At 36.7% G+C, this 15,440-nt stretch overlaps 1 protein-coding gene across 4 annotated transcripts in view; it reads right to left on the reverse strand.

Annotated features, from left to right (window-relative positions):
- PCSK5 (proprotein convertase subtilisin/kexin type 5) overlaps positions 1–15,440 on the reverse strand; it is a 212,224-nt gene that overhangs the window by 183,639 nt on the left and 13,145 nt on the right. For 3 of the 4 annotated variants that reach the window (XM_027708433.1, XM_027708432.1, XM_027708435.1), the window contains exon 2: positions 3,654–3,758. In XM_027708433.1, the coding sequence (XP_027564234.1) occupies positions 3,654–3,758 (105 nt within the window). The remainder of the gene's footprint in view (positions 1–3,653; positions 3,759–15,440) is intronic. The other variant, XM_027708436.1, reaches the window with a different exon arrangement.

A 15,440-nucleotide genomic window follows, 5' to 3' on the forward strand; every position in this document is an offset into this window, starting at 1 on the left:
CAGATCTCCACTGAGATGTGAAACATTGGGGATCTCATAAGCAAAATGGAACAAACTTTAATATATCTGTTTGAATATATTATCCCTGTTAAAGTTGCCTTTTACTACCTTAAGAATTGTCGTCTTCTAGGATTAATACTTAATTCTGTGGGATATTTTTTACCATATGAGTCACAAATTCATTATCGCAGCTTATCACTAAAACTCATCTTATGTAACAGTTCAGTATAAAAAGACAGCTTTCTCAGATATGCTGTCCATTTAAATTCCATGTACTATTGTCATGCCTAGGCACTTCAACTCATATTTCATCGGAATTGCAAACTCTTCATTAACAGAAAAGCTCCACTTGATTTTCCTTATGCTTTCTATTTATGTAAAGTCTGACTTTCAGACTGTGTTTTCAATCTTTGTTTGCAATGTTTCTAACTTTGTGACTCTTCATTTCACCACAGCAGCAAACCCAGATGTACACCTCAGCTCCTTATTCCCACCCCTGGAAGTGCCGTAATAATCTGCTTTCAATACAGGTCCTACCAGCAATACACGCAACTAATTAATAGCTGAATTAGAGCTTCATGATACCTTTCAGCTATGGACTGATTCTTCCCACTTCCTTTTCGCTCCTGCTCCCATTGTTTCATGCATTGTAGCATCACCAAAATAACCTTGCAAAGCAAACCATATGGAGCTAAAAAAGGCTCTCAATTCATGGTATGGTGCTTTCATTGATCCCTGCCGAAGGCCAACCACAAACAGCACATGAGCTGGAGAGACCAGAAACCTCTGTAATAGATTTCATTCCATTATTAGCTTTGATGCATAGTACTGATCTCTCCTTCGAATCCACAGACTTCTTTCACTTCTGTTTCCCTATCAACACATAGGAAACATCACATAACTATACACTGGCCTAGAAAAGATGATGTAGCTAAAGCAATGTTTCAAATTTTCTACATTACAATCTATGTTAAGGAAATTAAAACCTCACTTGGGCATTTCTTCCTAAAACAACTTAATTCTTTACATCTCTAGATGAAAACTTGTAGCATTTCTAGGCAAGGATGTGGATGATAATGGAGATAATGGACAAAATTGTGTTATACTGCATATCCTTTATCTTTTCATCTAAATACAGATGGTATGCGCTTAATACAGGTTAATGCTGAGGAAATTGTCAAAATGTGTAATTCACATGTCTTCAGTTTATCACAGAATCATAAAGGATGGTAAATACCTCCAATATCACCATGCCCAACCTTTGACCAATCACCACCTTGTCAACTAGACTACAGTACTAAGTGCCATGTCCAGTTATTTTGTTCTGTTGGATCTATTCATAGTTTTTATAATAGTGTCAAGAGGCTTTTCCAGAAAAAAGATCTTCAAAGCAATTCATTAATTGAAATCCACAATAGCAAGATTTTCTATTACTTCTACATCTTTCATTGTGCATTCACACAATGAAATCAAACACTATCCATGTCAATTGCTCAGAAGTACCAAATTTCATAATGGTTCTTCCATTATATGCCAGCTATTTACATAATAAATTGCCATTCAATAAGAATTCCATCCTTTAAAATTTTGTAAAGAAGCCAATTAGTGATCCAGGTCTGAAGCAAGCACAGAACAAGCTAAGTGCATGCTACAGAGATATGATTTTAAGCATTAAGTAAGCTACCACAAAATTATCTGGAAAATAAACAAAGTTCAGTGTTTCTTTGTTCACAAATACATGTCATCTAATCTGCTGCAAATATTGGCATAAGATACCATCATACTCATAGTAGTGATGGTCCTTTCAAATTCTCACAGCAATGCAATGTGCCTTATTTAATATTAAACCTTTTGTTTTAAAAGGACCAGCTTTTTTGTTTTAAAAGGACCATACAATTAATTGCCAGTCTGCTTTAATAATCATTAAATGTTATACATGCTGAGGACAAAGTGGTCTTCATGTTACAAATGCATGTCCATATATTGACATGTCTGCAGCCACACAAGAGTTCTCAAGCTCAGGTTCAGTAATCCAGTCATAAAGTGAAGCACAAACACTTTTTGCCAGACCTAGGTATTAGACTGTTGGTTTCTCTTTGGGTACAGAATCATTAACATAACCCTCACCAGAGCTTCTCAATATTGAAGTGATATGTAACAATGATTCAGAAATTCAGAAGTTCCATACCAGCAGCAGCACATATTGGGGACAAGCCTAAATGGCATAATATGGAAGGCACTGGAAAAGAAACGATAACTCTGATTTTCTGCTGTGTCTTAGAGTCTCTTACTATTCTTGCCAAAGTAGTCTTGGCTCTGCCAGTGGTGCAGAAGGGGTATCTGGAAGCTGGGTTTAACACCAAAGTTTATGGTGAACTTGCGCATTTGTGTGTAAATCTCTCCCACTCTGTGTACACAGAAAGAGCATGGACTGACAGAGACGTGAACACTTTCCCTTCCTTTCACATTTTCACCTAGTCTGTGTGCAGTGCTTGTTTTGAATGGTGGGCGTCAGTACTGATGGGAACAGAGATTTGGGCCCTGATCATTTTCTAACTAATCCCCAATATACACTGCTCAGCAGAGCTACTGGTGCTCTTAAGGGTTAAGCAGTTCAGCCGTAACACAGAAGTGAACATAGCTTTGTGTGCACTTTCCTAGTCTTGTCCCATCCTCATCCTCAAGAGGAACTTCAGCTCTAAATACAGCTTTCCAGACTGCAGAAATATTCCTATATGATGCTCAACTTGTAGAGTGTTCAAACTCTTTACTGGTAACTTTTACTTCTCCTAAATTATTTGTCAAGTAAAACCTGACAAATCCTTCACAGACAACAGTCATCATCCATTAACTTTAAAAAAGCTTGACTCTGTTATGACCACACTACTGGCTTGTGGGGTTGTTGGCAAAACTGCATTGCATGAACAGCATAAAAAAAGCTAATCAGAGCTTCACCAAACTTCCTTTCTGAAAGAAAACAGGAGGAAATCCAATTCTACAGTCAGTGACGAAGCTATTAATCATTGAAATTAAAAGATCAAAACCAAAGTGTGTCCTGAGTAAAGATACAAGAGGATATAATACTTAAGTATAAATCAGTAATTAAATTATGTTGACAGTTACCTATTATAGTGTATACTACAAAGAAAAGGCACTATTTTTCAAACAGATCTCAAAATTAAGAACAGCAGGAACTACCAAAAGGGCCACAGAATAAAGTATTCTTCTTAATCCCTCATAAACCAAGTCTAGAAAAAAGACCAGAAAAAAGCAAGAGAAACTTTCCTCTGAACATTGTACCATCCCACATTGCTCATTTTCATTTTGAAAGCTGGTTGTTTTACAGAAGGGGATCTGTAGACATAAATGTTATGCATGTGGTTTTGCAGAGAGGCACAGCACAGTGATTAGTGCATTAACAAAATTCCTGTACTCATCCAGGAATAATGTTGGACCTCATGTTCCAAGAACAGCACATACTTAATAGCATGGTATTGTCTTCACTTTGTTTTGATGAGAAGCAGAACCTTAGAAAACAGATAGTGTGTCAATTCTTGTAATGCTGTATGCCATTCAGATGAATGCCCTCTGGTATAATATTTCATATAAAAAATGCAAAGGCTTTTTCCTCAGACACGTGTGGAGTTTCTTACCTTTGGTTCCATTGAAATGAAGCTGTGGGTACCTCTACTTGAGAGAACTGACCTTTTAATTGTTTTACTATGGTAGAAGTGGTAGTAATCCTTCAGTGTTCCAATCTGTAAGAGCAGGGAAGAAAAAAGGATAAGGAGACTTAATTTATGAAAACTGGTTTTCTGTTTTTCATTTCTTAAAGTCTATAAATTATGCAATTTCCTGTGTGCTGAAATGTTACTTGAACCCACTGATCATCTTTCAAAAGAAAGACATACGATATGAAATAGATGGAGTATCCTTCAGGCAGTAACTGCATAACCAAAGATTATAACTGAGCTGCTTAGTCTGGCTGCATCTACCTTTTTAATGTTTAATTTATATGCAGTACTTTAAGTAATTCTATATCAATCCATATCCAAACTGTCTTCAAATGCCAAATATTTCAATCATCAAATGGCTATAGGGTTATTAAAAAGCATTTCAGCTAGTTTGCTTAAGGAAATGTACTGTAAGACAGACTAGATTTGGTTATTTATATAATTAAATTATTAAAAGGATATTCACAGCATCAGACTATCCAACAAGAATATCTTTCTACCAAATGCAAGCAAAAAAGAAGTAAAAGAAAGAAAGATGGAAATGATAATAACTCGCTTGAGGTACAAAATCAAATAATGCAAAATAGCAAATTTCACAATTTCACAATGGTACAATAAAAATGGTTTTCATTCATCCCTTCAGTACACAGCAGTAACCTAATTATTAAACTAAGATGGCCTTCACAATTTGAAAAAGAAATTTTCCTTTCCGAGTCATCACTATCTAAACATTCATAATTTGAAACTTCAGCTTCACTCACCTAAAAACAAACATTCAGTCTCACCATCTTTGGGAGAATGTCTTTCCAAATCATTTGGAATTTGACCTGCTATTGCACTGCAAATCTTGTAAGACACTTAATAATTTAGTTTCAAGTTCCTCAATCATGAGGAAAAAAAGGGACAATCGAGCTTATTGTCATATCAAGTTGAAACTCTCAAAGTGACCTCAGGAAACAGGCTTGGTTTTGTAAATAGAGATGAATGGAATCACCAGAGAGGATGGAGCAACACTTGGAAACTTTAATCTTAAAAATCCCACAGTATTCTGAATTTGCATCTATAAGAACACAGATGTAGGAAACTTGAAAGTTCAAGAGTAAAGACTCAAAGAGAACTCGAAATAAGTTAGTGACAAATTCCAAGGATATACTTTTAGAATATTAGAAAACAAAAATCTTGAGACAATATCAAAGTATACTATTAAGAAACATTGACAGAAAATCTCAACAATTTAAATCAATTTGCCTAATGGGGAAAAGTGCAACAGGGTCTAGGATATTAACCAAATATGTGCAGTTGGTCCCTCAATATCTTCATTTCAGGAGGAGTGACTTACATTTAGTTTAAGTCAAATAAACAAAACATTCAGTTAAAACAAGTCAGTTTATCATAAACTAAAAAGGAATTGGTTTATCTAAGCCTAATTAAAATATATTAGCACTAGAATAATTTTCATGCTGCCTTCTCTTTGAAAGGCAATTCCAGCTGAAGTGGTACAACTCTGTAGCATGGATGAGCCCAGCTGTACTGAACAGGGCTATGTTTGGCTGGTGACCGGTCACCCCAGCTGTTCCTCAGGGCTCAATCCTAGGAGTAGTTCTGTTCAATATATTTATCAACAATCTGGATATAGAATTTAGGTTTGCTGATTATACCAAACTGGGAGATACTGTTGACTGTCTTGAGGGACCAGAGGCCCTGCAGAGGGATCTGGACTAATCAGAGCATTAGGCTATGATTAATGGAATGAAATTTAAAAAGTTGAAATGCTGGATTCTGCATTGAGGATGAAGTAATGCCAGGTACAAGTGTAAAATGGGAGAGGAGTGGCTGGAGAGCAGAGCTGCAGAGAGGGATCTGGGGGTGCTGGCTGACATTAAGCTCAATGTGACTCAGCCATGTATCCAGGCAGCCGTGAGGCCAAACTGCATCCTGGGATGCGTCAAACACAGCATAACCAGCCAGACAAAGGAGGTGGTTATCTCACTGTATTCAGCTTTGGTGAGCCTCATTTGGAGTACTGTCTGCAGTTCTGGGGCCCACAATTTAAGGATGTGAAGGTCCTTAAATGTGTCCAGAGGAAGTCAACAAAGCTGGTGAATGGCCTGGAAGGCATGGCTTGCTAAGTGGACCTAAACACACTGAATTTGTCTGGTTTGGAGAACAGGAGGCTGAGGGGCAACCTCATTGCTTTCTACAGCTTCCTGAAGAGGGAACAAGGAGCCGGAGGTGCTGACCTCTTGCCCTGGGATCCGGGGATAGGATGCGTGGGAATGGTTCAGAGTGCCATCAGGCGAGGTTCACACTGGAGTTTAGGAACCGTTACTTTACCAGAAGGATTGTCAAACAGTGAAACAGGCTTTCTGGGGAGGTCATCAATGCCCCATGACCATCAGGATTTAAGAGACATTTGGACGATGCCCTTAATAACGTGATGTAAATATTGGTCAACCCTCAAATCAGTCAACTAGATGACCACTGTAGATCCCTTCCAATTCTATTCTATCCTATCCTGTTCTATTTGATTCTATTCTGTTCTATGTCACTCATTTTCAGTACAGTAACTGAAGTTTTTTTCTGATTTTAACAGCCTGTAGCACAGTTCTGTATCACCAGGTTACTGCTGCACTCTTTTTGAATTACTAGCATTTATATCAACCACTGAAGTTTGGTACCAGGCTTAGCACTAGTGCAGGTGATAGCATGCTACTCTGAGACAGAGGGTTGTAATCAGTTATCTCCTGGATGTTTCCTGGACTGATCAGTAGCTTCAAACAGGGTTGAAGTGCTAACTGCTGGGAAGTAATGCTATTCTTGCTTCTTAAGTCCTCAGAAACCTGTGAAGCACACATTCACCATAACAGGCTGTTCTATAAAGGTTACTGAACTTTTATAGATCTTGCCATCTTGAGAGTAAATTAGAAAGCCACTACTTTGTCAGTGTGTATCTACACAAGCATACATATTAGTGAAAGGATGCAGCTCAGACAGGTAACTGTATTTTACCACTTCACAGAATGCATAAATAGAAAGGTCATATTACAGGGAAAATAAGCATCCATCCTGTTTTGTGTTACAAAGGTCTCAGTATCACCCAGTCCTCGCATTAGTTTGAGGATTTTATTTTTCTAGTTATTTACCGAAGGCTAGCCCTAGCTGACCACTCTGAGGGCATCCAAAACAGCAAGTTTAGGAGATGATCTAATTGGACTTCTGGAGGTCCTACAGTTTAGCTTCTACTACAATAGAGACTGCAGGGATCTGTGTGTTCTACCTTCCAGCCCAAGTAGGACAGCATGAGGCTTTGTAATCCTTGACAGCTGTACTCCCTCTGAGATCTTGAGCTGAGGAGACACAATTAAGCCCTTGGAATTTCATGTGGTAATTGCAACGCCATGTCTTCCAAGCACCAGAGTTTTAGATAATAACAATTATTAATACTAGCAGTGATTATTTAAAATTGTGAGATCTACAGCTTTAGGTCATAACTGTCAAGGAATTAAAAGGATCCCAATTTTTTAAAATCTAATTTAATTCATGTTCACTGTGCCTCTCACAGCAAAGTTACACCAGCATTATTAAAAATTTTGTTGCCTTCTTTTCCCTTAGTGGGAATTTACTTAGACCTTCCAAATCCTTGGACCACTAGGGGAAGAGTTAAACCATGGAACTACAGCACAATAAAACTTATCATTATGTATGTTCTTGTTAAATTGTTTTTTATACTTTTAACTCCCAGGTCCTAGAGGCACTCTCAGAGAAAAGCAATGTAAAGACAGAAACACCAGAATCCTGAGCTAACTACTCTAATACTACTAGAAACTGATGGCAATTTAACACTTCCATCTTTGGGAAATCTTTTTAACCTCCTTTTTAATCTGCAGAACAGATCCAGTCTTTAAAAAGAAACAGGGAAATATTGCCTGGCCAAAAGTAAGAAGAATGGACAGCAGGGGCAGGTGAGAATCAGTCTCTTTAGAAGTAATATTCATAACTGAACATTTTAAAGAGATCTATATATACGTTTTAGTTGCACTATACTGTATTTATTCAAGGATGAAATAATTTCTGGAAGTAACAATCCTACAATATCAAAGTGGCATCCCAGAAAACCAAAGCATCCACATATTCACATTAATTTTATATCTATCATGTCTTATTTTCTATTTAAAGTTGAGAAAATGTTTGAATTTTAAAGATATATAAAACAAGAGCCAAACTTTCTGAGCTTATTCTTGAAAAACATTTCTCCCATATATTCTTTTATAGTCTAAGGTAATACTAAGATAATTTACTACATAAGTTGGGACCCCTGGTGGCCGAGTGGTTAGGATGCGGCACTCTCACCGCTGCGACCCAGGTTCAATTCCCAGTCCCCCGGGCAGATGGAGCTCGTTAGCCCTGTGAGGCCATCCATCTATGAGAAGGTCGCTCTAAACAAAACCTACGTCCTGAGGACCTCACTGCCATTGTCCAAGCTTGCTTGGCCCCGGCAGGTGAACCTTAGGATTAAAGGGTGGGCTCAGTTCAGCACAGGCTGTGTCTCACCTAAAAAAAAATCCATTGCACAGGCTGGAAAGGTAAAAGACCTTTCCCAAAATCTTCGTTTGCGAAGACTGGCCATACATCACTACATAAGTGCTGAATTACTCATCTACATCTGCATTGTGTCCTCATGAACTCTCCAGGGAAACACAAATGCTAAAGCTAACTATTAAATATATTTCAAATGTATTTATTTATGTTATCACCAAACTGACATATGTGACTAAGCTCTGAAAATACAGCTGAAACTTCTGTGTAGCTGAACATGAGTAGGAAAGTTGCTCCAGCTACTGTGAAGGAACCTAAGAGATGCTTCTTAGCTTTTTTTTTTTTAAGAGACACATGATCTAAACATCTAGCTGCAAAGTGCTCTTCTCCCAGTGGGCTGAATGGAAAACAATGTGTTGCTGATTCAGTGAATTGGGTCTCTGTTTCTCCAGTCTTTAATGACTTCGGTTCTAAATGGATTTTGGAAAGGAAGACAGATCAGCTCCAAATTTGGTTCTGAACTCTGTAAAGCACTAGAAGAGCCCAAGAAGCACAGAAACTACCTGTGCAGACCTGGAACATAAAACATTATAAATTGGCGGATCAATGTATTTCACATGGGGTTGAAGATATGATCCTTCCTGTCTTGCAAAAATTTCCAAACTGCTACAGTTCCTGACAGAAGAAAATATCAAAAACAGAGACATGAAGAAAGTTTATCAGGTTTACTACTATCATCTCATTTTAACAAAATCACTTCAACTCTATTTCAAACTTTTAAATTTCTTCAGATTGAAGCATTTTCATTTTTCTCTGAATTATCATTTCTGGTGTATTCTGCATAATGTGACAACATTTTTAACATGTTCATAGAATCACGGAACAGCCTGGATGACATCAAGTTGCAGTTGACTCATGAGGGACGGGATGCCATCCAGAGGGACCAGAACAAGCTCGAAAATTAGGCCTATGGGAATCTCATAAGGTTTAACAGGACCAAATGCAAGGTGCACTTAGAATTTAAATGGGAAATCTCACAAAGTGAGCCCCTTGTTATCCATAGGTATAGAAAGGTTCACACTGATACTACAGAAAACTGCCACCCCTTTCCTTCTTGTGTCCCTCCAGACTTAAGTACTAAGACTCCTAAATCCAGGGTTCTCATCTCAGCATTTATGGGCAAGGAAACCCTGCAGAGGATATTAGATGTTCACTGACCTACTCAAATTAAAGCACTCATATCTGTAAAGGGCATGTTCATTCAAGACGTGGAACCTAAACTTGATTTGCATTGTAAGAAGCAAAACTGTGTATTGGAGTTTTTGTAGGAGCTGGGGTGGGTTTTTTTCACAGTGACAACACTTTCCCAACCTTCAGCTTTCTTGTCCAAAACCCTACTGTTGGTTCACCGCCAACAGATCTAGCACACTGAGGCTGGAAGAGCAACCACCATAAGGACAGCCACAGAGCTGCTCCGCCATCTGAGCTGCAGACTGAGATGGGGGCTCTTTCTCTCCCAAATAAAACCTCAGATTGAAAGCTTTTTTATGGTTTTGTTGTTTGGGTTTTTTTCACAATAATGGGGAATTCCACCTACTGTATGTCATTCTTAAGAAGTAATAGGAAGGTTTGCCCACAGATGTTCATTGAAGTGAAAGATTGAACCTCTTTCAGTTTTAGACAATTTGTGGCTCTCACAAAAATTGATTTATGAATATTTAGAGGAGATAAGCACAGGCCCTCCAGACTTTTTTCAGCCTGAAATCTAAAATTCCAACTTCTAAGACAAGGCCTCTATCCAAATATTTGGGCTGTCTGTTACCCACCTGTTGGGCTGATATCCTACACTACCCTGTATGAGTTAAAACTGTTGCCTAGATTACTACAGGCATTAAAAAAAAAAAGATAACATTAAAAAAAAGCACTGAAACCACCTACTGAAAACTATGGTCATCTTGAACTGCAGTGGCAAGATAATACTGCTCTGATTAATAGTCTAAAAGATGAAATAATGATGTTTAGACTCTGTATTAGAGAGTGTCTGAATCTGTATGTTAGAGGATCTACCAGATGGGATACAGTGCCCAAAATTATTTAAGTAAAACAATTCAAACCAACAGCAGAAAGAAGATGCTGTGGGTGTGAACACACATTGTCACTGCAGACACAACCCAGACTACACTGTAAGCTTGAATTCCAGCTACGCTTAAATGCCCAAGTAACCCAGTTTTCACCGCTATTTTAAGCTGAATTAACTAACAAAAATTTAACAGCCCAAACTGTGAAGACATCTCTGTATGTGCTCGAGGTAGGAACAGCCTAACTTGCCAGTTCATATCTTTGCTTCTCCCACATTCTTTTTGCTTCAGGTTTGTTTTAAAGGGAACTGATGTTGCTGTTCCTGAATAATGACACTCTGAACAAGCTGGGCTTGGTCTTAAAAACACCTCTCCTTCTTGAAGCATTTTTTGAGTTTCCTGGGCAGAAAAAACCCTATACTGTAATCAAGAGTTCTTGCTCAGTTTAGAGGTCTAGAGGACAGGATAGTTCAGCTGGAAAAATGAGGTTCCCTTTTGAACCACCCAAACACTTAAAAACAAACAAAACTCCAAAATAGGCAAATAAATTTAAAAAATACACGGCTATTACAGCAGAAACATCAAAATTTTCACAGAAACAAATCAGTTTGCATGTCTTCAACATTGAAGGAACATGCTAACGCTTTATCACTTAACCATTGACATTCCCTCTCCTGTCTAAATAGGAAGAAAAGCGTATCACCTCACTGAATTAAAATATACCACTCCAGACTTTTGTATTTTTCATTTACGCTTCAGCTATTTGCATGGAGAAATTTTGTCTGGGCATTTACTTTGAGCTATAAAAGTATAGTTTGGTTTTTTAAACAGCTAATGTCAAAAATTAATAACAGCCATTAAAATAAAGTAGCTCTGCATTATATTCTTTCAGATAATGTCACTGCTGTTGCTTACATGCTGCTGTATTTTGCTTTTAAAATAAAGTAGCACAATAACTCTTTCAACTGAAAAATAAACTTCAACCTTTAAATTTTCATGTGCCTTTGTCAGTATATTCTGAGATTGATTATAGTTCTTGATATCATTCTAATTCAATATAAAAGTTTTTTTCACAGTCACTTTGAAAATTTTAATATGAATTCGAATTTTTATCTATATGTTAGGAAGCTTTAAAATTCTCAGAAAATACTACTGTAGCTAAACTAAGTAAAAATGCAGCTTAAAAAGAACGTCAAAAAAAAAAATTCAATTTGCAGTGGAAACACTTAACATGAGTTGTTATATTTCATTTTGGATTACCTCTATAAAAATAGTTTTTCTCACAGTTTTTCTTTTCAAGGCTTTCTTCTGCATTCCAGAGTATAATCTAAACATATTTATAGTCTCAATTCTAAATTATAATTAAAATTAAAATCTAAATTTAAATTTAAAATTCTAAATTCCTAGTTAGATTTATTCTAAAATATTTTTCAATATCAAAATTTTACTTCTCTAAATAGATAAATATTCTATTCAAAATATATTATAAAATATATTTAGCAATATAAAACCAGTTAAGTTTCCTCTGAAACTCCTAATTGACCTATAACTTTCAAAAAGTTGAGGTAAATTGGTAAAAGCTTCCTACATCCTTCTGCATCAAGGTTACTTTGTAGAGATATATTTTAAAACAAATATTGTCAAATGAAATTCTGCTTTTTGACATTACAGTACTTTAGTGCTCTGTCAGTAAACTTATTTAACATGTGGAATTACTTGGACAAATAAAGCGAAAAAAACCTAACAACGAAATAGCAAATAACAACATAAAGTGTTTTACATCATTAAAAAAAAAACACCAAAAGTTTTGTCAAGTTCAGCTAAGCCACAACTAAGTTCTAGTACAAACCAGGAGGTAAGATTAATTTAGATATTAAAATATATACATTTGAACTGTATCATAACTTTATTCTAATACATGCTAAATTACACTGATTTATTAATTTAATAAATTTATTAAACTTTAGTAAATTTCCTGCTATATAGGATGAAAAATCCTTCCAAAGAGGATTGTGAAACCTTTTTTATATTATATATTTGTATAAATCCTGTTGTTGTTGAAATTACTTTCTGCCTTATTGAGTTCTGAAAAGTGGGAGAGGTTAACTTATTTTCTTTAAATAAAAATACATTTTGATCATATTTCACTAAAAACAATGCTACTTCAAAAAGTGCAGGAAAAAAAAGAAGAATACTGAAGCCAAATCATAAAAACATAAATCCCAAGACACCCGTCAGGTAAATAAAGCCAAGGAAAAGCTGTCTGAATAAAGTTCAGGTGAAAATGATGTTTTGAGTCCTACATAGACAAGCAGTGAAGAGAAGTGTTCCTTACACCTCACAGGTAACAGCAGACTACAGTAAATACATATTCCTTCCAAAAATTATGATGGAAGCAGGGCCTGAGCTTGGCCCCTACCCTTCCCTGTTGGAGCTCCAAGAAGAACATGCATCAGTCTTTAGGGGAGGACAAAGAGCTGGCAGCCCTCCTTGAACCTGAGGTGTGCTGCGCATTAGCACCCTCTGAACATTTGCTATGTGGTACCCCTTCCCTGGAGATGAGGGCATACAAATATGCCCTCAGTGATGCTAAGAATGAATAAAATGTGAGAAGTTGAAGATATGTGTTGATTGTTCAAACATTAAATTGGAAAAAAAATCTCACTATAATACTTGAAACTTTCTTTCAAGGTCCATAAGGGTTTCATCCACCTTTTCTCTACGACTGATAAACATGTTATGATTATTAGAACAATACTTTAAAAAGTAGCTAAAAATTAATGAACACAAGGTCCTTAATTATTGCGTAGGGAGTGGTAGGGGGCAGGGTTTTATGAATTGCAGGTTTCGTTTTCCAAGAGATATATGAACCTAAAACATTTGGAGGGAGATGGTGAAGGAACCCCTTGCCACATCTCTCACATGAAATGTTACCACTCAAGTACAATGATGGGCATTAATAACTGCAACCCCAGTCTCACTGCGAGCTTTGCCTAATGTGGCATTGCAGCAATTGGCAAGTTCATGTCCCTAGCAAATAAAGTAATGCAAGGTTGCTCAGCAACCTGTGATCGAGGGTTTGCAGTTCCAGGGCAACATTACATTTTTTGTGGAAATTCTCAAAAGGAAATCAATTAGTGACTTCATTCCCATTAATCTTTTCTATACTTTCTTTTCAGTACAGAGAACAGCATAATGCAAATTGGTAGTTCAAGCCTGATGAGTCATCACCTTATTTCTGCAAGGAAAAAGGAGTGCAACAAAGTGTATTTATATTATGCTGAACAAACAAAATTAACCTCTGCAGTATTTCGACTGACTTCAATGCAGTAATCATGCATTTGCAAGTTCAAGCCACAAAAACCATATTCTTTTACCTGCAAAGGAGCTGTTAGACAATACCACAGAATATGCTGAGTTGGAAGGGATCCACAAGGATCATTGAGTCCAGCTCTTAGCTCTGCACAGGACAACCACCAAGCATCACGCCATGTGCCTGAGAACATTATCTAAACGCTTCTTGAACTCTGTCAGGTTTGGTATTGTGACCACTTCTCTGGGGAGCCTGTTCCAGTATAGTAATATTTTTTTCAGTACACAGCCTCCACAAATGAAGCCATTGAAAAGGAAACAAATACATTTAACATTTTGAGGGGGCCAAACAAATTGCCACTGCTTTCTGAAATCCTTTTTCCTGTTCCTAACTCACTACTCTGTAATTTAAAACATCTAAATGACATATTGCATCATCCAAAATGAGCTTTGTCACTATTTTATTGGCTTCCAATCCTATTTCATGTTATATCTCTGAAACATGTAAACTGACGAGACAATGAGGATGGATATTCATACAGTATCATGAATGTTTATTTAAGTAGCAAACAGAACTGCCATATTCCGTACATAATCAACTACTCCAGAGTCTAAGGATTAATGTTTCTTTGTAATGTTTCTTCACCTGTACTCTCTGATATGTAATTATAATAAAGCATAAAAATGAGGGTTGACAAAGTTCTGACAAAACTATTTCATTCATGCAAACAGTATAAATGGTAATTAAAAAATAGGTTTTATTTTTTAACAAAGTTAGAAATACTGTTAAATCTCTATCCAGTTATTTAAACATCAATATAAAACTAGTAAGCACATTAACAGCAAGAGAATTTGTAAGATTCAAAATTACTAATGTGGTGACCTGAACTGGTCACACTGTTTCCAGTGAATATGTATATTGCCAGCAATAAACCTTTTCATGCCGTACTTTGTCTTACAAACCCGAACTCAGCTCTTATTGGTCATAGTAAATACAAGGTTTTCTTTAACTCTTTCTCATGAGACTTGATTTAAGCAATTTCCTTCTCTATCACCAATATAATTTACCAAAGTAATAAAGAAGTGACTCATGGGACTATCTGAGTTATGTTCATCTGTGTGGCGTATGTATGCACTAACTCCAACACGATGAACCTAGATTATACTTCTTCAACTTTGAACTCTAGCAAAGTCTGATATCTTCCACTCTGGACAACATGCTGAACCAAATACAGAGAAGCACGCAACTTGTGCACACGTTACTGACACATTCACCTATCTTATTTGGTTAATGCTAGAGTTGTACAAAAGTTTATACTTTTTTGTGTAAAAGTAAGGTTTCCCAGCATCCTTTATTTATATAAGCAGTCTCCACAACCACATGTAATCCCATTGACTTCGATAAGACAACTGCAGCAACACCAATTCACATAACAGTTTAATATGAAAACAAAAAAATTCTCTTTCACAGGATCTAAAGATACACTAAAAGAAAAAGGAAGTAAGTAAGTAAACAAGACCAAAAAAAAAATCCCTAAAATTATTGCATTATGCAGCATTCAACCCTAGTAAGAAATAAAGCATCTGTATGTATGGCCAGTCTTCGCGAACGAAGATTTGGGGAAAGGTCTTTTACCTTTCCAGCCTGCGCAATGTATTTTTTTTAGGTGAGACACAGCCTGCGCTGAACTGAGCCCACCCTTTAATCCTAAGGTTCACCTGCCGGGGCCAAGCAAGCTTGGACAATGGCAGTGAGGTCCTCAGGACGTAGGTTTTGTTT

Source organism: Neopelma chrysocephalum, unplaced genomic scaffold, assembly GCF_003984885.1.
Source record: "Neopelma chrysocephalum unplaced genomic scaffold, ASM398488v2 Primary Assembly neopelma1_96234, whole genome shotgun sequence".
Taxonomy (NCBI): domain Eukaryota; kingdom Metazoa; phylum Chordata; class Aves; order Passeriformes; family Pipridae; genus Neopelma; species Neopelma chrysocephalum.